The 23,087-nt window shown below is 39.9% G+C and overlaps 1 protein-coding gene across 1 annotated transcript; it reads left to right on the top strand.

The window, feature by feature from the left end:
- Positions 1–601: 601 nt before the first annotated feature.
- On the top strand, positions 602–22,164 carry MYL9 (myosin light chain 9). Its single transcript, XM_081947871.1, has 4 exons — positions 602–776; positions 14,802–15,005; positions 19,795–19,956; positions 20,863–22,164. The coding sequence occupies exons 2-4, from the start codon at positions 14,822–14,824 to the stop codon at positions 21,039–21,041; spliced, it is 525 nt and encodes a 174-aa protein (XP_081803997.1). The 5' UTR covers positions 602–776; positions 14,802–14,821; the 3' UTR covers positions 21,042–22,164.
- The last annotated feature ends 923 nt before the right edge of the window (positions 22,165–23,087 follow it).

Here is a 23,087-nt window from a genome sequence, read left to right on the forward strand (position 1 = left end):
GTTGTGGACAGTACTGCTTATGGTATGTCTTTACACCATGAGGAATCTGGTCAGGAAATGTTACTGGCTTTTACAGAAATGTAAGAGCCTGTTTGACAGGAAAAATGAATTAAGGGCAACTGCCTCTGATTGTTTCTTTTACATTTTCCTGTCTAAACTGGTCTTTATTCACTAGAAAACATCTGTACTTTTATGTTTCTGGCAAGGGAAAAAATAATTGAAACAACAAACTGCACAGAGGAGTGAGGAGGAATGCCAACCAATCATTGTTCAGGAAGCCCTTGTAACTTTTAACCATACATATTTAAACCTTTGTTTAAACTTTTGTTCTCAGCCAGCAGAAAGCTTTGTCATTTATACGACTTGCGTCCTTATAAAGAAAACTGTTGCTAGGTCTTCTCAGATGCCGGCTGCATTTAACAACCGATCAGAGAGTTCAGGCGACTTCCCTCTAACCCTCCCCCCCCCCATCATTTTATCTATATAAGGCAGAATCCTCTCTTCCCCTTCCCTTATTCTCACAGTCCCAAATCCAGCGTCTCACAATTGGGCTGCTGCCACCCGCACAGCTCGGCATTCTTTTGCCTTGTATGGCCAAATCCTTTGGGGTGGGAGGGGACCATCTGGGAAAACACTCTTTTTTCATTGGCTGCCTCTGCCCTCTGATCCCGCTTTCCCCCAAACTAGGGTGATTAAAACAACAGCTAATTAATTTCATCCCTTTGCAGAAACGCTTCCTAGAACTGAGGGCTTTAAACAGTTTCTGTCTGAACCAGGTAGGTGCTTTTCCTTACATTTCCCCTTAGCAAGTGAGGATGGGTGGGTGGAGGGTTTGATGGATGGGTGGAAGGAAGGAGACTGGGCAAAGCAAGAGCTGGTAGCTTCCTGTTATACTAGATCACTTGGCTATTGCATTGCATTTCATAATTCAAAATTAATGTTTTTTCTGCTGCAATGTAAGGCTATCCTTTTGGGACATGTTGTACTCCCTCAATTAGCTGTGTTTGCCAGCAGTTCTTAACTATGTTTTTATCCAACTGAGTTTTCTGGGCTTGCATGATGCACTCACCTACCAAGGCTTCTGTATGTATAACATGCTCAGCTAGAGTGTGGTTGGCTAATTTGTGACTCACGTCATGCATAATGTGCCATAAGGAGTACTTGCACACAGGAGGTTATCAGGTTCATAGTGAATCATAGCCCTGGTCCATCTCTGTCAGGCTTTTCCAGTGTGATACCTTCAGATACAGTACGTTGGAAGCTGTAGAATCCCTCATATCTGGAGTACACTAGGTTGGGGATAGATGATAATGGTCCTTACAGGATCACACATGAAACTATAATTTGCTAAACAAAATACCATTGTCTGGATCCACACATTATAGTAGGATACAAACTACAGTTTACAAACCTCAGCAGTCAGATTCACATACAAGTTAATTCAAAAGCAAACAAATCACACTAAGGTTAATACATGAACTACTGGCTATTCCTTAACTGTGTTCTTAGAAGCAGAATTTCAATCAGGATTGCAAGGATGAAGGGAAATATGCCACTGCAAAAAGCATGGGATACACTTGTTTATTGAGAAGCGTATTCCGTGTCCTTAAACATGATACTGCAGGTCTTCAACACTGGAAGAAAAGGCTCTTCTAGCTAAAGATGTATGATCTGTACTAATGTTTGGGGACTGGGCAACAAATATTCTACCGATTTGTACTAAACTTGAGAGCCATCCGATCCAGATTGAATCCTTTCCAATTACTTCCACTGCTGATCTGCATCTGGAAATCCAGAAGTACAACATCCCTACTGAGGGGGTTGCTTAGCTTTTAACTGAATACATTCCATCAGGGGAAGCTTCCAATCATTTCCATTGTTGAAGTGTTCTTTGCCATTGCCCAAGTTGAGTAACCAAAGCAGATTAGATGAAAATATATCTCTTTCTGCAGTTTGGAAAGAGGGAAACATCTGGACAACAGTAGATTCAGGAGCATAGTATACAGGCATCATGTCCTAAAGCATCAGTCAGACTGCAATAGTTGTGTGCACATACATGACTCCGTAAATTGTAGTTTCAGATCATATGTATGGGATGGTGATGCTAGCTTGACCTGCAGAGTCCTTCATTCTGTTGATCATAGATGTATCTTCTGTGTGTGTATCTGGTACCTTTTCTCCTCAAAACTGATTAAATGCTAGGTTTAAGTGGGAACCATTTCAAAGAAACACTGGAGTTCAGTGATGTAGAACTACAGGATAACTTGTTTACTGTATCCATAGCACATGTTTGCCAATCCTGGCTACTTTTAGGCTACCCAGAATCCATTAAGTTTCCTTTTGGCTTGTAAGCACTAGGTATGATGATTAAAAAATATTGGGGGAACATGCTGACAGGTTCATGTTTATCTTAAAAAGAGATCTCAGATATAACTTGGAAGAGCTGAGGATGGATGGATGATCGTATTCATGAATGTAATGAAATGTATTCTTTTACATATTTAAGAATGCTTTTTAAATAATATGTTATTTTAGCATATAGGTATCTTCTGAAAGGGGCACGGTGGCTCGGTGGCTAAGACACTGAGCTTGTCAATCAGAAAGGTTGGCAGTTTGGCGGTTCGAATCCCTAGCACCGTGTAATGGAGTGAGCTCCCATTACTTGTCTCAGCTTCTGCCAATCTAGCAGTCCAAAAGCATGTAAAAATGCAAGTAGAAAAACAGGAGCCACCTTTGGTGGGAAAGTAACAGTGTTCTGTGCACCTTTGGCATTTAATCATGACCACAGAGATGTCTTCGGACAGCGCTGGATCTTTGGCTTTGAAACGGAGATGAGCACTGCCCCCTAGAGTCAGGAACTACTAGCACATATGTGCGAGGAGATCCTTTACCTTTATCTTCTGAACTTGGATTATTTAGTTGAACTCAGGAATCAAGCAAGCTTCAAAACAGATGTTTGGAGACTCACATCTCCCTTTATCTGAGCTAAAACAGAGAGAGGAACAAAAAATATGTCAACCTGAAGGCAAATCTTTCAATGCGCTGAGTTCTTTGTCCATATTTCAGAGTGCAAATAAAATGGAGGATTGTGTGTGCATGCACATGTATATGCCTCTGTGTGTGTGTGCACATGTGTGAGTGTATGAAAGTATAATTTTTGATCTATAGAACATACAGTAAATATGGGGTATTTGTGCAGTATAGTAAAACAACTGGCAAAGAGAAGGAAATTTGTGCAGTATAGTAAAACAACTGGCAACGAGAAGGAAAAGCATCCTTGACTTATTAAATGTCAGTTTAAAGCTGACTGAGGAATTCTGGGAGTTGAAGTCCACAAGTCTTAAAGTGGCCAAGGTTGGAGACCCCTGCTCTAGAGATCCAAGCTTTGTTTACCTATATTTATTGAATAAACAAGTGACCTGTTCAACATACAGCATAAAACCCATCAGGCTCAAACCTTTTGGGGGTCATAGAAATTACAGTATATTATACCTGGAGAGAACCAATTTAGGGAAGGCTGCTGTAGTATATCACTTATCTAAAGATTAGCTTCTATACCCTTGAATGGTGCTCAGATTATGGCTTGTACACAAACCAACGTATACAAGCTCCATTCCACTGAATCGTTCCTATGTGGCTAGGATATTTGATGGATTGTACCCTCACACATGCAGCTGCTTGAGAAGCCATCAAAACATGAACTGTGGTTGGAAAAAACCTTTTTTATTTGTTGGGCCACTGAACTGTGCCAAGTTCCTTCCCCAAGTAGTGAAGACAAGGAGTCCTAACAACCATTTAAGGACAAGAGAACTGGTATGGCAATTAGAAGCTCAGACTGGAGAAATCTCACCGCGGTTAAGGAATAACAAGAAATCTGCCCAGAGGACAAAAGAAATGCTCACGTCCATGAGTCAAATTAACATCACGGTCTGTTAACACATTACAAAAGGAAGGAAAACTTCTTGTGGGTAAAGTTGATTTCATGTTTGTAATAGTCATTTATCTTTTCCCTCTCTCCTACCTTTTACAGTTAAAGAGGAGACATAGGTAGCTTACTTGGGCATGCTTGGTAAACTTACAGGTTACATGCAGTCCTTAACTTACAACCACAAGTGAACCCAACACTTCATTAAGCAAGACAGTTATTAACTAAAGTTTGCCCCGTTTTTATGACTTCGCTTGCCACAGTCGTTAAGTAGATCTCTGCCATTGTTAAGTTACTAACATGGTTATTAAGTGAATCCCCGTTGATTTTGCTTGTCAGAAAGTCACAAAAAGCGGCAACCCCAGGACAGTGTAACCATAAGCATGAACCAGTTGCCAAGAGTCCAAATTTTGGTCACATGACTGCGGGGATGTTGCAATGGTTGTAAGTGTGGGAAATGGTCATAAGTCACTTTTTTCCAGTGAACTTTGGACACTCACTAAACAAATGGTCGAAGACTACCTGTGTTTCCTCCAAACCTTTCCATAATCCATGGAAAATGTTTAATAGAAAATAATGAACAAGTGAAAGCAGATAACAAATAGGTTAAATGAAAGTAAATCTGAATGTATGGAAACCCAGGAGTTTTTCAGACCAGACCAGGAACATTATATGTAAGAGGAACTTAAAAACCTTCCTTATTTGTTTTGTTTGTTTGTTTGTTTGTTTGTTTTATTGGATTTATATGCCGCCCTTCTCCCAAAGGACTCAGGGCGGCATACAACATTAAAAAACACACATCCTGAAAGTTTAAAAGAAATTAAATACATATCCAAAAAAAACCCAAACCCAATTTATAGGACAATACATTTTAAAAATGAGATAAAAATTAACAGGCCAAGCCGGCTTGCTGGAAAAGCCAACTTTTTAGGGCGCGTCGGAAGGACCGGAGGTCAGGGATTATGCGAAGCTCCGTGGGCAGCTCATTCCAGAGGGAAGGCGCTCCCACAGAGAAGGCTCTCCCCCTAGGGGTCACCAGCCGACACTGTCTGGTTGACGGCACCCTGAAGAGGCCAACTCTGTGGGATCGTACTGGACGGTGGGAGGCTACTGGTGGCAGTAGATGGTCTTGCAGGTACCCTGAACCTAAGCCATGGAGCGCTTTAAAAGTCATAATTAATACCTTGAATCGCACCCGGAAAACAACCGGCAACCAGTGCAGGCCGCCTAAAAGGGGTGTAACATGGGAGCACCTAGGTACCCCCATGATAACCCGCGCGGCCACATTCTGGACCAGCTGAAGCCTCCGGGTGCTCTTCAAGGGCAGCCCCATGTAGAGAGTGTTGCAGTAGTCCAGGCGAGAAAGGACGAGCGCATGAGTGACTGTGCACAGAGCATCCCGATCCAGGAAGGGGCGCAACTGGCGTCCCAGGCGAACCTGGTAAAAGACCTTCCTGGTCACTGCCATCAGGTGTTCTTCTAAACCAAGCCGCGTATCCAGGAGGACTCCCAGATTGCGAGCCTTCTCTGAGGGGGCTAAAATTTCTCCCCCTATCATCAAAGATGGAACAAGACGCACAAATCGGGATGACGGAAACCACAGCCACTCAGTCTTGGAGGGATTGAGCTTGAGCCTGTTCCTCCCCATCCAGATCCGCACAGCCTCCAGGCATCGGGACATCACGTCGAGGGCATCGTTTGGGTGGTTTGGGGTAGAGATGAAAAGTTGGGTATCATCAGCATATTGATGATACCGTACCCCCAAACCACGGATGATCTCGCCCAGCGGTTTCATATATATGTTGAACAGGGAACAAGTTAAGGGAACAAGTTGTCAATGAGGCTTTTAGGTTTCACCCTTTTTGTGTGACTAGATTAGTGTAGAAATCAGAAAATGAGAGAAAATCATCCAGCTGAGAGAGTGGTTACTTCTTTGCTTTCCTTTGATAGTTTCCTCTTTAAAGCTACTACTTTTAAAAAATGCTTGCCCTTCCCTGCAATTTTTAAAATACATTTCTAATGAAAAGCTCAAAGTAATATTTCAGGTGGCATGAAAGTATTTTCTTATGCTTAATCCAAGCAGTCAGAAATAAGCATTGTTATGCATCACTGCAATCATGTTGATGTTAGTAAATCTACTGTTGCTCTAAGTGTGCAACAACACGCACAAGACTCCTTTCAAATCACTTGAATATTTTTCATGTCAAGAAGCAGAAATCAACTTGGTTGCAAAGCATTGACTCTCAGTGATATATTTGCACCACTGAAACTGCTACAGGTAACTCTAAAGAGAGGGCTAATTCAAAGGAAACAAAAATAAAACAACAACAGGCTAATTTCCCTTTAATTGTCTGGGTTGAATGGATGCCTCTATGACAATCAAGACTCTTGATCTACTCTGATATATATATATATACACACACTTCACATCAGAACAATCCTGCTGAAAATGCCACTTTGTACATAACTAATGAAGTTGAATTTGCACCTGTACTAAGCTAAAACATGGTTTAAGCCTGGAAACATTTTGCTGGTTAGGAAATATTTAGCTAAAGGGGCGGGGGGGGGGGGGTTGAAAGTTTGAAGCCAAACTTTGATACTTCAGGCAGTATGATATTACAGAAATTTCTTAACTTTTGCTTTTCTACATCCAGTCAGTTTACAATTTTAAAACTTCTGTCAAGACATTTTTGGGGAAAAACATTAGATGCTTGTTTTGCTTTGTTTTGTTTTAGAAGCAGAAATATAGCTAGGATATTTTAAAAAAATAACCTTATTTGATAATGTTCTCAGTAGTATTTGATTTCAGTTTTCATAATTCCCAACCAAAATTTTGCACTGGCAGGAAGCATTAAATGTTTACTTCTAGAAGTATACTGCTCATTTAGAAATAAGCCCCATTGTGAGCAGTGGAACCTGTCCTGGGGTAAAAGATGCAGCCTAAATAATAGATGAGAACCTAAGAATAATGTAACATTAAATTCCTGTGAAAGTCACTTACGGAGAATTAGTAAACACTAATAAACAGTTCAGATTGCATCTTTTTCAACATCATCTTGGTAAGCGCAGTTTAAATATTTGCAATTGCCTTAACCATGTTATACTTATTTTTACTGTTTCATTATCAGGATTATATGCTAAGATATTATCATATTAACCAAGACGCAACCTAATCATTTTTTGGTGATTGTTCCCTTATTTTCACTGTGTGCATGCACGCACACACTCCTGAATTATTTTGTGGGCATACAAGTTATGCAATCCCCATTTGACTGAAAAAATATCTGTGGCATAGCCAAGAACACATCATAAAATATATCAAGTGAAATTGAAATGCTGTATGGGCTTACATAGCATATTGGTGGGTTTCAGCCAAAGTATTATTTGAGATTATTTTACTTTAAAATCAATGAATTCAAATCTTGTTTCCAGGCCAACCTCAGAGTACTGAACAATTCACTGTGTTTCAATCTACTGACTGAAGGATCCCCTCCCTGCAGAAAAAGAGATATTATGATAAGGATTTACTTGTAAAAAAATTAAGAACAGCCTGGTTTATCCCATACTAGTAAATCAGAATTCTTCAAATTTCTAACTGTAGTAATCAAGCAGGCCAGCCATTCTAAAGTGTCTAATTAATCCATCTCCTTTTGCTAGTGGTTGTCATAAAAATCAAAGAAGGCAATCTTATTTCTAATTTGGAAAACATTTTAATTTAAGGGAAGCTCTTAAAAATTACAAATTGTTACTGCAGGGGGAAATAACTGATGATGAAACAGCTGTTTCCTAGAAGATAAGTTGTACCTTGCATTCCCTCTCACTTACCCTAGGATACAGTCTACCTTACCTTTGTTTTGCTTTCTGTGCAGGTAGATATTTCCAAACAAAGCAGTCGGCTGCACCCACCAATCATTTTTCTGTATTTCAACATCCCCTCTCTGGGAGACAGGGAATTCTTGTAAATAAAGATGGTGCTTAAGGTTGATGCTTGCTTTGTAGCATTATTAAAGTATCTAAGCAAACTTAAGATGTGTTAGGAAGAGAACATGCTTCTCTATCCCAAGTGTGGACAAGCCAAGAAAGCTGTAGTGCAAAAGCTCTAATTATGTCTGAACTGCCATTCTTTGCTGTCTGATCTGGCTTATTAATCCATGGATATACAATACAATACTACAATACAATACAATAGCAGAGTTGGAAGGGACTTTGGAGGTCTTCTAGTCCAACCCCATGCCTAGGCAGGAAACCCTATACCATTTCAGACAGATAGCTATCCAACATCTTCTTAAAGACTTCCAGTGTTGGGGCTTTCACAACTTCTGGAGGCAAGCTGTTCCACTGATTGATAGTTCTAACTGTCAGGAAATTTCTCCTCAGTTCTAAGTTGCTTCTCCCCTTGATTAGTTTCCACCCATTGCTTCTTGTTGTACCCTCAGGTGCCTTGGAGAATAGTTTGACTCCCTCTTCTTTGTGGCAACCCCTGAGATATTGGAACACTGCTATCATGTCTCCCCTAGTCCTTCTTTCTCTTAAGCTAGACATACCCAGTTCCTGCAACCCTTCCTCATATGTTTTAGCCTCCAGTCCCCTAATCATCTTTGTTGCTCTTCTCTTCACTCTTTCTAGAGTCTCCACATCTTTTTTACATCGTGGCGACCAAAACTGAATGCAGTATTCAAAGTGCGGCCTTACCAAGGCATTATAAAGTGGTATTAACACTTCACGTGATCTTGATTCTCTCCCTCTGTTGATGCAGCCTAGACCTGTGTTGGCTTTTTTGGCAGCTGCTGCACACTGCTGGCTCATATTTAAATGGTTGTCCACTAGGACTCCAAGATCCCTTTCACAGTTACTACTGTTGAGGAAGGTATCATCCATACTGTACCTGTGCATTTCATTTTTCTTGCCTAAATATAGAACCTTACTTTTCTCTCCAAATATTATCAGGAGAAGCAAGTGCTGGGGAAATTGAAGGCACTGAAAAAAGGCACTGCAAAAAGGGAGTCTGCAGATATGGCTGCTGCCTGGGATAATATTATGCATGTTTCTGAAAAACTAACCTCTTTGTAATGAAACACAGGTTGCTGGTTGGAGTAACAGAAGATGGGAAGAATTTAGCATCACGTCTTGGTTTCAGTCAATGTCAGTTTTCTTTTTGTGGAAGCAACTAGAAAGCAGAGCATGGGGACGGTGGTAAATAATCTAATATTAAGTGAAAAGAGTGTTGTCGCAGAGAAGAGGGAACTGACATATTCTCTAGGACACCTGAGGGTAGGACAAGAAGTAATGGGTGGAAGCTTTTTAGAGAAAGATTCAGCCTAGACATAAGGAGACATTTTCTAACAGTGAGAGCAATTAACCAGTGGAATAGCTTGCCCCTTGGATTGTGGGTGCTCCATCACTGGAAGTCTTCAAAAATAGACCAGACAACCATTTGACTAGGATGGTATAAAGCTCCTGCCTTGACCAGGGATTGAACTACAAGACCTCCAAGGTCCCATCCAGCCTTAGGATTTTAAATTCTCACTGAAGGCGGGAGGACAAAGAGGCTTTTATCTGTTTTGTAGCAAGAGGTGTGTCTCAGCCTTGAACTAATCATCTCACCTCCTGTCTTCCTGGGGCGGCAGAAAAGGGGCCTTTCCTGGCTTGCACTAAAAGCCAGCCTTTGAACTCTGCAATCAGTGCTTGGCTACATATTTTGGGTGTGTGTAGTTTTAAAATTCTTTGCTAAGCCTTGGTTCAGCCCCTCAAAAGGTAACTCCTGGTCAACTTCTTATCACCCATGTAAAGGAGTGAAAAGCAAAAAACAAAATTTCCCTAGAAGTAATTAAGCCTTGGGAAAGTTGTGCCCGACCCCTATGAGGGTCTCAGAGAGGAAGTAACACAGAAAGGAGGCACATGGCCTTCGGTCTCTCTCTAACCCGAGACAAAAAAAAATATCCCAGCTTTCAAATCAGCAAGGATGACTGTGAGAATCTGGTGCCATCACTAGGCAGACGAACATAGCAAAGAGAAAATAAATTTAAAATAAGTGATGTCCAGAGAGGAAAATATACTTTTAACATTTTTATTCTGCTTTTCATATATTGACAAAAGATTCTATTGCTGTGATGGCGAAACTTCCTGTTGGCCCATTGGTCCTGTTTTTCGCCCTCCCCAGGCTCCGGAGACTTTTCTGAAGCGTGGGGGGGGGGTGATAAATGGCCTTCCCCAGCCCCCTGGAGCCCCTCCAGAGGGCCGGGGAGGCCGTTTTCACCCTCCCCAGGCTTCGGGAAAACCTCGAGTCTCGGGAGGGTGAAAATTCCCCCCCCGCATGTGGGGGTCACTTGTGCATGTCTGGTGGAGGGGGGGGGTTGCTTGCACATGTGTAGGTGAGGGGGTCACTCGCGCATGTGCAGGTGGGGGATCGCTCGCGCATGCACAGGTAGGTGGGTGGGCACACGCACGTGCAATAGCGTGCACACATACAGTTTTGGCACACCTTTAGAAACAGGTTAACCATCAATGTTCTTTTGGAAAGGTCTTCAAAAAGTCAAGAAGGCAGCCATTGTAATAGGAAGCCCAGGCATTTACCAGGCAGGGCTGCACCATTGGCTCAGAAGCAAACACACATTTCCCCAGTTCAGAATCATGAAAGCAACCCTGCACTATTGCAGCATTAACTCATATTATTTTTTTGTGCATACATTGTGATGTGATGCAGTGTGAGATTCAAATTTTTTTTAGTACCGGTTCTGTGGGTGTGGCTTTGTGGGGGTGGCAGGGGAAGGATACTGCAAAATCCCAATTCCCTCCCCACCCTACTAACCTGCTTTCCAGCTCCGTTCTCCTGTTCAGGGCAACAAAAGAAGATCAGCTGGGAGGCTGGGAGGCAGCGGGGTGGGGGTGGGGGCAGCCTATTTGCTGGTTCTCCGAACTACTCAAAATTTCCGCTACTGCTTCTCCAGAACCTGTTAGAACTGGCTGAATACCACCTCTGATGTGATGAATGAAGAGAGAGATGTGTCTTATGCTACAATATGCTATTTTCGTCAGATCAGCTAGTTAGATCTCCCCTTAGGGATCCACCGGCTGTAAAAACAGTACACCATTTCTGTCTTTTCCTTTCTTCAAATGAATTCCGTTCAAGCTGCCCATTAATACCACTTTGCAGCTTTGCATTTTGTTTCCTCTCTTCTTCTTTTTCCCCTAATCCTTCTCGTCTGGGAGACCTGTCTAAAACTGTCCAATTACAGATCTTTGTAGGATACTTTTCAATGTGTTTTAAACAAATAACAGCATGCCATTGTACAAGGACAACATGATGAAAGTCTTTTCAAGCATGAGTTGTGTGCTTTGCAAATACTTTTACATGTCTAAGTGCAAGAAACATGGTTAATGGGTAATGAAAACACCCATGGCATTTTAAAGATCAAGTCAGATACATTTGGCTTTCCACTTTGAGTTCCAGATGGTGGTAATTATAATTTATGCCATCGTTAATGTGCTATAAAAATTCTCCTCAGATGGCAACACATAGCCAACCATGGCTGATCTTGAAGAAAGAAGCTTAGGAAAGTGGACCTGTTTATACTTTGACAGGAGACAGGAGACAACCAAGAAATCGCACGGTTATCGACTGGACTGAAAAGTTAAACAAAATATTTCAGAAAAAGAACACCCTTCTGCCAACACGTTTCTACATTTATCAGGAATCAAGTTCAACTTGATTTTTCATTTGTAAATAAAATTTGTCATCTCTTAAGACTTTTTCTCATGAAGTGGCAAATATAGTCATTTGCTTACCTGGACTAACGTAACAGATCAGAATTGTCCAGAGTCACATTTGCAGTTATGGCTTTGTATGCTGTTTATTTAAGTTGAATCCACAATATTGCGTGACTGCTCACTAAAGGTAACAGGAATATAAATAGATCGTAAAACTCATAAATAGATAAACCAGAGGACCTTAGGAAGAGATAAAAGGGGTTTACAATACAATACAATAGAATAGTAGAATTGGAAGGGACCTTGGAGGTCTTCTAGTCCAACCCCCTGCCTAGGCAGGAAACCCTATACCGTTTCAGACAAATAGCTATCCAACATCTTCTTAAAGACTTCCAGTGTTGGGGCATTCACAACTTCTGGAGGCAAGATGTTCCACTGATTAATTGTTCTGTCAGGAAATTTCTCCTCAGTTCTAAGTTGCTTCTCTTTTTGATTAGTTTCCACCCATTGCTTCTTGTTCTACCCTCAGGTGCCTTGGAGAATAGTTTGACTCCCTCTTCTTTGTGGCGACCCCTGAGATATTGGAACACTGCTATCATGTCTCCCCTAGTCCTTCTTTCTCTTAAGCTAAACATACCCAGTTCCTGCAACCGTTTCTCATATGTTTTAGTCTCCAGTCCCCTAATCATCTTTGTTGCTCTTCTCTGCACTCTTTCTAGAATTTGCTTTGAAATGTTTCTTTTCCTTCAGTAAAGTGGTCTGCAGAAAGAGCTATAAAAAGTCAAGATGGTGACTTTTACACAAGACACATAAAAAGGGGTGGGGGTTTAAATGGCTGCACAGAGCATCACATTGACTTTTTCTGAACCCACTCTGTGGATGCTTCTTCACTACTGATTTGGAACTGGGAGCGCACGCGCATGCACGTATGGTGTTTCTGTGCATACGCAGAGCCTTCTGCGCATGAGCAGAGCATCCGTGATGACATCTGGGTGGGTGGGTGGAGCCTCTCACTGCCGCCACTATCAGTTCGCTTGAACGGGGGCGCACCGGCAGAAACCACCTCTGATGCTTCTGTACCCAATCTTTTGATATATTTCACGGAAATATTTAAAGGGATTTTGTTTCCTTTTTAGTCATTTCTTTTTATTTTGTAAGAGAGAAATGTTTGGCTGTCCTTAAAACCCAGAACAAAAAGAGGAGTGTCACAAATCTAGTACTAATGACTTCATTCAACCAAAATCCAGCCCATCCTTTCACAGTGAAGAAAATTATAACCAGGTACTAATGGTTCAAGATGCCTGCTTTCTTCAACTCCTTCTCCTCTGTAAAAAGGGGAGTGTAGGGATACCTCCCATAATACCCGTCTTCAGGCTTCCCCTTTGCTTGATGAACTGGGTGCTTGCAATCCTTATTGACAAGCTGTAGGGGTAGTTCAAAGAAACAGCACAGATCCGCATGCCAGGCTAGACAAAGGGTGTAAGAGGGAGGCAAATGGAATGCTTGGAATCTGCTCCAAACAGATAACTCATTTCCTCTTATTTCTGAGCTGAGCTACAAGAGATGGGGCCTTCCTTCTGAGCTTGCAGAGCAGCTAGAAACAAGCCTGAGATTAGTTCAGACGGAGGCCAGGCTGCCAGAAGGAGGAAAGCAAGCAGATTTTTCTCAATCTCAGCTTGGAGCACCTATGCTGGCCAAGGAGCTGCAGCCCTTGGAAATCCATAATATAAACCTGTTGGATTTCTTTTGTGTTTTACTTCCCTCAATCTTAGATCTGTCTACAAACTGAAAAGTGACTTAAAATTAAAAGTGTAGCTCCCTCCACCTAACCCAACCATCTTGAATTGTTCTTGTGCTAAAATTCTCATCTGAAGAATAGATTTAGAACCTATAATACAAGCTGCTTTCAGAGTCTGCAGATTAGGGAGTGGGGGATGACATCAGCTTCCTCCTTTCACCAGGATGTATCTGTACTAGGCTGTAAATTTAGAAACAGATTACTGATTTCAACAGTGTTCATTATATGAAAAGCTAATTACATTATCGAACTTTCAGTGCTGCTTGGGATAATAATTCCGTTGGGAAATTCAGAATGTTATTTTTGCCAATGCAGTAAATATCAGTACTAGGTGTCAAATATTTTCCAAGGTCTGAAATATCTAAATATTAGAGTAGATACATAGAAAAAATTTTCAGGTTCTATTGTTGCTAGAATATAAATTTAGGATCTTACAGAATAATTAGACCTTCATTATAGTATATTTTGTTGTGAATTAGTAACTGCATCACTATGTTATTTAAATTAATGGGTTTCATAACACTCTTTTCACCCTTTTGATTAGGAGGACAATGGATTATGGATTTTGCCTATAAATATATTGGGAAGGTACTAGATTGGGGAAAGCAAGTTTATGACATATAAGTAGGTATATATTTCAGTTGTGAATCTGTAGAAGATTTTTTTTTCTTGTTTAGTGTTAAGATATTCCAGAGACATGAGTAAATTGATAATTATCTAAAAGAGATAGTAGCAATCTGATGAGTAACACGTTTGAACTTCAGCATGGCCAATAGCAAGGGGATGCAGGATGTGTTATGCAAGATACTTGATTAAGAAATATATACATTATTGATGTTCCAAGGGGAAAAAGCCCATAGCTTTATTTTTCAACATCACATAATGATTTCTCAATTTTTGAAGACTTAAACTCTCCAACAACAAATTATTTTTTTCCTAAAGACTCCTTTTACATACTTAACCCAAATACTGAATTAATCCAATGTCTATATTCATAGAATATATTTACCACTAACAAAACAGGCTGGATTTGTATGATGTCTAAAAGAAAACATAGCTGGAAAAAAAGAATTAACTAAGCTTCACGTGCCCTGTAAATGAAGCTGCTAAATCTTTCTCTAACCTGTCTAAGTATATTGTGTGAAGAGAGCCAGAGTTAGCCCAGATCTTTGTAGCTTTATGAAGAAGTCCAATTTAATTCAATGGAGCTGTTATGCCATGAAAGATGCTGCCCTGCATTGCAAAACACTGAGAACCTCTTAAGAGATTCCTAGATGAAAAGCCAAAGATTGCAAGAAATGAGAAAATGTGGGTTTTTTGTTGGTTTATTCAGACTTTTTAAAAAAAATAATTTCTGTTTTGTTTCACAAGTCAACAAAAACTCCAGAAAAATGTCCAGCAAACGAGCCAAGGCAAAGACCACCAAGAAGCGCCCTCAGCGTGCCACCTCCAATGTCTTTGCAATGTTTGACCAATCACAAATCCAGGAGTTCAAGGAGGCTTTTAATATGATTGACCAAAACCGTGATGGATTCATCGACAAAGAGGATCTACATGACATGCTGGCTTCTCTAGGTAAGAAAATAAATTTAATCCGGTGCCATATAGTGCACTGAGTAGAACTGATAAGAGAAAGCTGAGATCTTGTAGACATTGTCCAACAACATCTCCGAGAGTCCCAATCAATATGGTGATTGAGAGGGTTGATAGGAGGTGTAGTTCAGCAACATTTGAAAGGCTACAAAAGTATCAGGATTTCTTTCATTTTAATCTAGTCTTTGAACTGCAGAAATACCCTTAGCTCTGAAACCTGAATATCCTCTGAATATCTGGATATCCTGATCTCTGAAACCTCATCTGAATATACAGCTGAATGAGGAGGTAAAGGATTCAAGGCAGGAGAAGTAATACTTTTTAATGCTCCCTTATATTAAGAATTCCATGCAAGCAGAAAAATAACACAGTAAGCAAAAGATAGAGCCAATCTCAGGTAGGCAGAAAGCTTGAAAAGGATTAGGTCTGGTTGGTTATTTGGTTGGGAGAGCATTGGACAGAACCATGGCTATAGGTTAGACCAGGGGTCGGCAACCTTAAACACTCAAAGAGCCACAAAGGTCCTAACCGGAAGCCCCCCATTCAGCTTTGGAGCCGACCGGAAGTCTGGTTCCCCCACCATAGAGTCTCCTCCTAGTGTGGCATCCTTTTTTCCTCTACCTGTCCTAACCGAAAGCCCTATCAATTGTGGAGCCGATCGGTGACAGGGAGCCGCAGCAGAGGGATGAAAGAGCCACATGCGGCTCCAGAGCCGTGGGTTGCCTACCACTGGGTTAGACTATAAGATTGAAGACATGTCCCAGAAGAAGGTGATACCAAAGCACTTTTGAAAGTCCATCAAGAAAACTGCATGCAGTATCAAGCCTTAGGGTCATGTGGCCACCACTTGGAACCTTCCCAGATGGCTTCCAGCAAGCAAAGTCAAAGGGGGAAGCCGCATTTGCTTAATGACCATGTGATTTGCTTAACAACTGCAGTGATTCGTTTAACAACCATGGCAAAAAAAGGTTGTAGAAGTTTGTAAAATTTATCCCCCAAAGCCATAAAAGTGGCTGCAACTCATCTGCCTTGTTTAGTGGCTAGCAATGAAAGTTCTGGTCCCAATTTTGAGCCTGTATATGAGTGAATTTTAATTGTCCAAAATGCTACACCTTTCTGTAAAAAGAAGTTGGGTGGGGTAATAGCACAGACATGCCCAATAAAGTTGCAGTTTGTAGAGTTTAACTAAGATAATTTATGAGAAAACATAATTAACTATATACTTCTTTTCATTACTTCAAAAGAAGCTCAAAGCCAAACTATAATAAATAGCCTGTGGATATTCAGAGAACTTCATGGCTGAGTGAACTCTGAAATCTGGTCTCCTCAGGTCTAGCCTAACAATTTAACTATTATGCCACATTTGCTCTGGCAAATTTTCTTATTATTGTGTACTAAATGCTATGCTTGTCTAGACTGGAGGGTTGAAAGAACTGAGCTCAGAATTTATGAATGCAGTTCTCTAAATTGCAATGTCCAACACAAGGCTTCCTAGACGCACAATTAGATGCTCTGCCATTAATGTGGAATCGGTAAAACAATTTTATTTCTCATCTGATTCCCTGAAAGTCTGAAAATTCAACACATAATGCCACACACACAGAGGGTACAAAATGGGGCATCATTTCATCCAGCAAGTCACTGTCCTATTTCCTGTGACTTTAACCATTGAAATAAGAAAGATCCGGTTCCTCCATGCCAAAAAGTTGCTTGCCTCTGATACAAAGAGCTCCACAGGTATGTTCTGCAAATCTAGCATTGAAAGTCCTCCTATAGCTAGCAAATTCTTAGACATTTGATATCGATTTTTTTTATTCAAATAGGTATAAGTACATTATGTCTTTCCTAATGATATTATCATTCTTAATATCATTCTGAATTGATAAATTAAATAAGCTATACATTTAGCAGCACTAATACCTAACTAGGGCATGCAGTTGTCCAAAAATAGAGATGAACAGTAGGAGATAGCAAAACATATCAATTCTTTACGGCCAATTAATTTTGTGCCTATGTGGGCCCTAAACACTTTAAAGAAATACCGTATTTTTCAGAGTATAAGACGCACCAGAGTATAAGACGCACCAAGATTTTGAAAGATTAAAAAAAAAAAGCTTTTGCACTCTGCAGACCTCCCAAAAACGGTCTGTTTATCATGAAAATGGGCCTGTTTTTTGTCAAGAAATGGCCATGCGTAGCCTCTAGGAGGCTTGTAGAATGCTCCTGGGGGCTGGGATGGGGGGGAAGAGCAAAAATGGCCAATTTGTTTGCACATTTTTGCCCTCCCCAGCCCCCGGGTGCACTCTGGAAGCCTCCTAAAGGCTACGCATGGCCATTTTTTAAAGGGGGCAGGATTTTGGGAGGCCAAAAATGCTATATTCTGTGTTTAAGATGCACTCAGAATTTCACCCTCTTTTTTGAGGGAAAAAGGTGCATCTTATACACAGAAAAATACAGATACTGATATTTTTGAGACTTCTGAAGTGTAGATGATCTCCCTACCATCAGTTTCAGTTTCAGACTGACTTCCTTCTTAAGTGCCAGTCATGAACTGTTTACTTTTAGACTGGATTCACACATTACACCAAGGTTTCTTTAATACAGCATTCTGAACCATATATCAAAGTTAACAAATTATGATATCAGCACTTACATAACAAGTTACTACAACATCAGACCAAACAAATTAATATAGTTCTTCTATAGAACTTGGTCTGAATCTTTTTCTGGAAAACAATGCCAAATGTTGATGTTTTCCAATTAATTACAGACAGTCCTTGACTTATGACTGATCACTTATGTATAAATTGCTGTGCTGAATCAGTCAGCTTCTTTCGTACAATAGTCAGCTACATACTTTTACAAAGCATTCTGCAAAGAGAAATATCTGAGTATCATATTATTAAGAATACAACCCCTAATAACAGAGGTTCTACTTAAGTTCATATATGAATTATCTATTTTTTTTGCCATCTAGCTTTTTCTTACAGGAAAATTTTAATTATCTACAACTGTCTACTCAAAATTGGGCTGATGGTGAAATTATACAGTTTACCTATATTCTAGATATTTTGGCAGTGTACATACAATACATTAACAAAGGTTGGCTGAATGGTTTCCTGAATCAATACAACTGCCTGAGTTCACAAAACCCATTGAACCAAAAACCACACTAAGTTCGCAGAACAACTCTTGAGGCACAATTTGCCAACCACATTTTGGGTGGAAACTAATCAAGGAGAGAAGCAACTTAGAACTGAGGAGAAATTTCCTGACAGTGAGAACAATTAATCAGTGGAACAGCTTGCCTCCAGAAGTTGTGAATGCCCCAACACTGGAAGTCTTTAAGAAGATGTTGGATAGCTATTTGTCTGAAATGGTATAGGGTTTCCTGCCTAGGCAGGGGGTTGGACTAGAAGACCTCCAAGGTCCCTTCCAACTCTACTATTGTATTGTATTGTATTGTATTGTATTTCAGTTTACCGTATTGTTGGAATCCACAGTTGTTGAACTGTTCCCAGGGGGCTAGAAAATTCACCTTGAAGCAGCTAAAAAACTTTAAACATAAGAAAACAATGACAGTGATGGATGAAATAACCAGAAAGGAATCAGGAAAATGTTAAAATGTAGTGGAAGAAAAACATTTCTACAGATTGCCCCTAGAGGGCAGTCAGCTATACCACTGTGAAGGTAAAAAAAGGTTTCTTTAAGGATGGACCAAATTTGAAGGAGTGCTATAATTGGGCTCCTGCAAGCTTGAGTGCATGCTCATAATAGCAAACTGGGATTTCCTCACCCATTTATACCTCTATTGCATTTTGAGTACCCCATCTCCAAGCCGCTTCCCCAGCAATGGTCTGGTGTAATGGGCAAGCTTCTCAGAAACAGAGTAGGAGCAAAGGGTCTACTCTGATAGGCTCATGTTGTGTAGATTCAGATCTTTGGTGTGGATCCCCTGTAGATTGGAGCTAACCCTGTTGGAATACCCGCCAGGTAACGCGTACAACTATCACGCTATACAGTTTTTTTTAGAATTGTTGTGCTTCTCTTTCCATTATCTAATTTTTGAAGAATTATGTTATCCAAAGAAAACATATCTTACTCAATTTTAGAATCCAATTCTATGCAAACCTACCGAGAACAATTCCTTAATGCAAATTATTTTTGAACAGATATATGTAAGCACAAACCAGGGGCTTCTGTTGGAAGGCAGGTTTTTTTAAAAAAAGTCAAGATGGAAGTTGTGATTGTGCAAGCAAAGCCCCATGCCTTTTTATCTGTGTTGCATGCAAGATACCAACAAAGGGGTGGGTCTCTGATTGTGTAGTTGTACCTGTATTTCGACCTTTTAAAATGTCCCCTGAAGGTCCCTCTGGTACAGATTTCTGTTTCTGTATACTGAAAATGGATACCACTCTGGAGCTGGATAACATCATAAATCTAACAATTTGGTTTTTAAAAAGGGGGTGAACATGGATAAGATGGCACAACATGTTCCTTTAATTGGCTTAACATTCTATGTGAATACAACCATAAATCATAATTTGTTCCATTGACTTCTTTAGTGACTAACTTCTAGAAAATCTCTACTGACTGATGCAGCAAAAGAAAGACTGGGTTTGATGTGCTGATTAATTTCAGAGCTAATTCCCTGATTTAATCGTCTCCTGTTGGAGCTGGAAAAGAATCCAAAATAAGCTTTGACAGAAGAATTGAGCTGGACCAGGGCACTGAATGAAAGCTTAATTTCTTGGCTGATTGCATCTTTCAGGGAAAAATCCTACAGATGAGTACTTGGAAGGAATGATGAGTGAAGCACCTGGACCCATCAATTTCACTATGTTCCTCACTATGTTTGGGGAGAAGCTGAATGGCACAGATCCAGAAGATGTCATTCGAAATGCTTTTGCCTGCTTTGATGAGGAAGCCACAGGTATGATCAGAACAGATCCTTTCTGTGATGCAACTGGGAATTTCCTGCTAAGCCATCTGTGAGAGCTTGCAGCAACAGATGGATCCAACAGTATAGACTCATTTGGGTGTATTATGAACCATCTATAGCAGGGGTGTCCAAACTTGGGAACTTTAAGACTTGTGGACTTCAACTCCCAGAATTCCCCAGCCAGCCATGCTGGCTGGGGAATTCTGGGAGTTGAAGTCACAAGTCTTAAAGTTCCCAAGTTTGGACACCCCTGATCTATAGTGCCTGGGGCTAGGTTTTTTGGAATTTCTTTGAGCCACCCAAAGCTTAATATTTTCTTCTTCCATAATACTAAATTAAATCAGTCATGCCCCTAAAAGATCTTTGTATTGAAATGAATGAAAGATGCACATTATAAGCCTAGACTGCATGTAATTTCCTCCCACAAAAGCCTTGTATGCAGCCTCAAATGTTTCTTCTAAACAATTATTTTTAATGTGACCGGAGGAGGAATTTATTGAATGCACAGGAAGCAAATTATTTCATATTAATTAAGTCTCAAGTATTGGGCATCGACCATTTTAGAGAGTGTCATCTATGGCATAAAGCCAAGCGCAATCCTCATTCTGATAAAAGTTTCACATCCCTGAAAGAAACAACAGCCAAACTGCTGGAGAGAAAAAAAAATGGTTGGATTAAATAATAATAAATCCTTTTTTTCAAATAGCAATGATTTAGGGGAAGGTCACATTTCATTTCAGAAATTCACTGGAACATGAAGCAAAAAGCCAGTGCAAACTTCTTAATCACCTTTGCTACCCCTGTTGGCCATCTCACCATATCTCAGGGAGGGCAGCATCTTTCTTCTTTTAATGGACACATCTCAGTCCTTCTTTCCCCTCTTCGTCTCTAATGCAGGCTTCATTCATGAAGATCACCTGCGTGAACTGCTTACCACCATGGGTGATCGTTTTACAGATGAGGAAGTAGATGAGATGTATCGAGAAGCTCCAATTGACAAGAAAGGCAACTTTAACTATGTGGAGTTCACCCGTATCCTGAAACATGGAGCCAAAGAAAAAGATGATGAAAACTAAGAGAAATTTCAACTTCCAGTTATCCTTGTTTGTCCCAGTCCTCTTGTTCCTCTTTGAGATACTTTGATGTCCTGGGTCAAGTAACTGAATGGGTTTCACTCTGAAATATTTCAGAGAACTATTCCTATTCTTAATGAAGAATAAGCTTTTGCATGCCTGTGTATGTTCACATGGATCAATATTGACTCATTGCTAAGCCACCTGTTGATTTGATAGGTCTCATGGAGTAAAATATTTGCAATATGCCCTTTAGAAACAAATTTCCAGATATTTTTGATGCAGAATGAGAAGCAACACCGTGAGTGCATCTGATATTGTTTCATACACCATTAGCATTGGAGGGCTTTTAAAAATAGAAATCTGTTTTCAGTCCACATATACAGTTGTAATATAGCTTGCGTGTATAATGTGGCTCACACTCTTCAGCTTTTTCACTGTCATCACAACCCCGTGAAGTAGGACTATTCCCATTTTAAAGTTGAGTTGAGGTGGGTTTTGAGATATATAGTATATATAGCCTGGACTACCCTATCACTCTTCAGGTGTGAGAATGGAATTGGGGGACCCAAATCCTGCCTCAAACTTTTACATAGTGGAACAAGTTGGCTTTCACCATCACTGCTTAAATTGATTGAACCCATAAAAACATCACTGGATACCAGATTAGCTGATATCCAACTGCCTCATGAGAATCACACTCCATATTGTAGCAAAGATGTTTTCAAATGTCTCCATTGATCTTGACCCAAACACATAATATATCAGCTAATGCACAGATAAAGAAACAAGTTGATTGGTCCACCAAAGCTGAAATTCTATCTCACATAAATCCCACTTTGGACTCTGATCTAACATAGTGTTTTTTGTAGGTTGACTGAAAAATTGAAGAGAAAAAACACAAAAACTAAACCACTTTTCCAAATCTGTTTTAATTTCTTTTTCCTTCTGTTTCTACTGAAATGCCTGGCTTGAATAATTCAATACATTTATTTTAAAAAAAATACTTCTGGAATATTGCGGAAGTCGTACAATTATCCTGACTGGTTTCCAATTAATAAGAGAGATGGCTGCACTGTTACTGTCTGATTAAAGATTTTGAGATTTGACTAATAACAAAAGTAAATGTGATCCTCTCCATGTTTCCTTCTTTCTTACATCATGGATATTTATTGTGAAAAGTATCATAAAACATTTTCACCATCGAGGTTTCTTTTGGGCATTTCTTGATATCATTATTAAAAAGTTTCAATCAAATAGAGAAAGCAATTTTCCAATTTTCTACTTATACCCCACAAACCCTTTGTGTGACCCCTTGAAACCTCTAGAAACCATCCAAAAATTACCACCTAAGTTTACAAATGACAAAAGAACATTATTGGATTCTTTAAGAATAATTATTGCTTATTTTAATTAAATATTTATATTTATTTAGGTTTTTTTCCCCTGATCACAACATTCATGAGAAGTTTGATCTTTAGCTCTCCATATAAAAACTGTCAATGTGGCCCTTATTCTTAAAAAGACTACATGCCCCCATGGTCTAAATGTTTTATACCTCTTAAAGGTTAAAACAGTAGAAACTTTCATAATTTCTCTGAATGTTTTTTTTTAAATTTAGTTGTAGGTCTTGTTAGGACTAACCAGTCAATCCTATCTTATGGTTAGAAATTTAGAAATTAATTAAATCCAATAGAACTTTTTCTGGAGCAAATGCTCATGATTCTAACTTTAAAGGTATAGCCAATAGCACTGACTTCATATCTGAGGTTGTTGCAATTAGATGGTCAACTGTATGTATCAACTGTATGTATTATCTGAATTGTCCTATCACCCTTAAGTTTAACATGCAAGTCTATCATATTCTAAAAAATATTCTTCATATTTCCCTGATCCATAACCAACTGCTACAATGAGCCAAAATAAGCCAAAAGTAGCCTAATCACAGTGAATTACCTACAAAATCTGCAGAAGACCATTGTGATCTCTCACAGAGGTTGGACCAATTCTTCTATTAAGCAGAGTGAGATGTTGAGACCCAGGGAAAGA

The sequence above is a fragment of the Natrix helvetica genome, assembly GCF_964273705.1.
Source record: "Natrix helvetica genome assembly, chromosome: 3".
Taxonomy (NCBI): domain Eukaryota; kingdom Metazoa; phylum Chordata; class Lepidosauria; order Squamata; family Natricidae; genus Natrix; species Natrix helvetica.

Bases quoted from the DNA above. Each gene is read 5' to 3' on its own strand.
- MYL9 (XM_081947871.1), top strand. From the start codon at position 14,822: ATGTCCAGCAAACGAGCCAAGGCAAAGACCACCAAGAAGCGCCCTCAG. The intron at 15,006-19,794 runs GTAAGAAAATAA...TGCATCTTTCAG, and splicing joins TGACATGCTGGCTTCTCTAG to GGAAAAATCCTACAGATGAG. The intron at 19,957-20,862 runs GTATGATCAGAA...TCTCTAATGCAG, and splicing joins CTTTGATGAGGAAGCCACAG to GCTTCATTCATGAAGATCAC.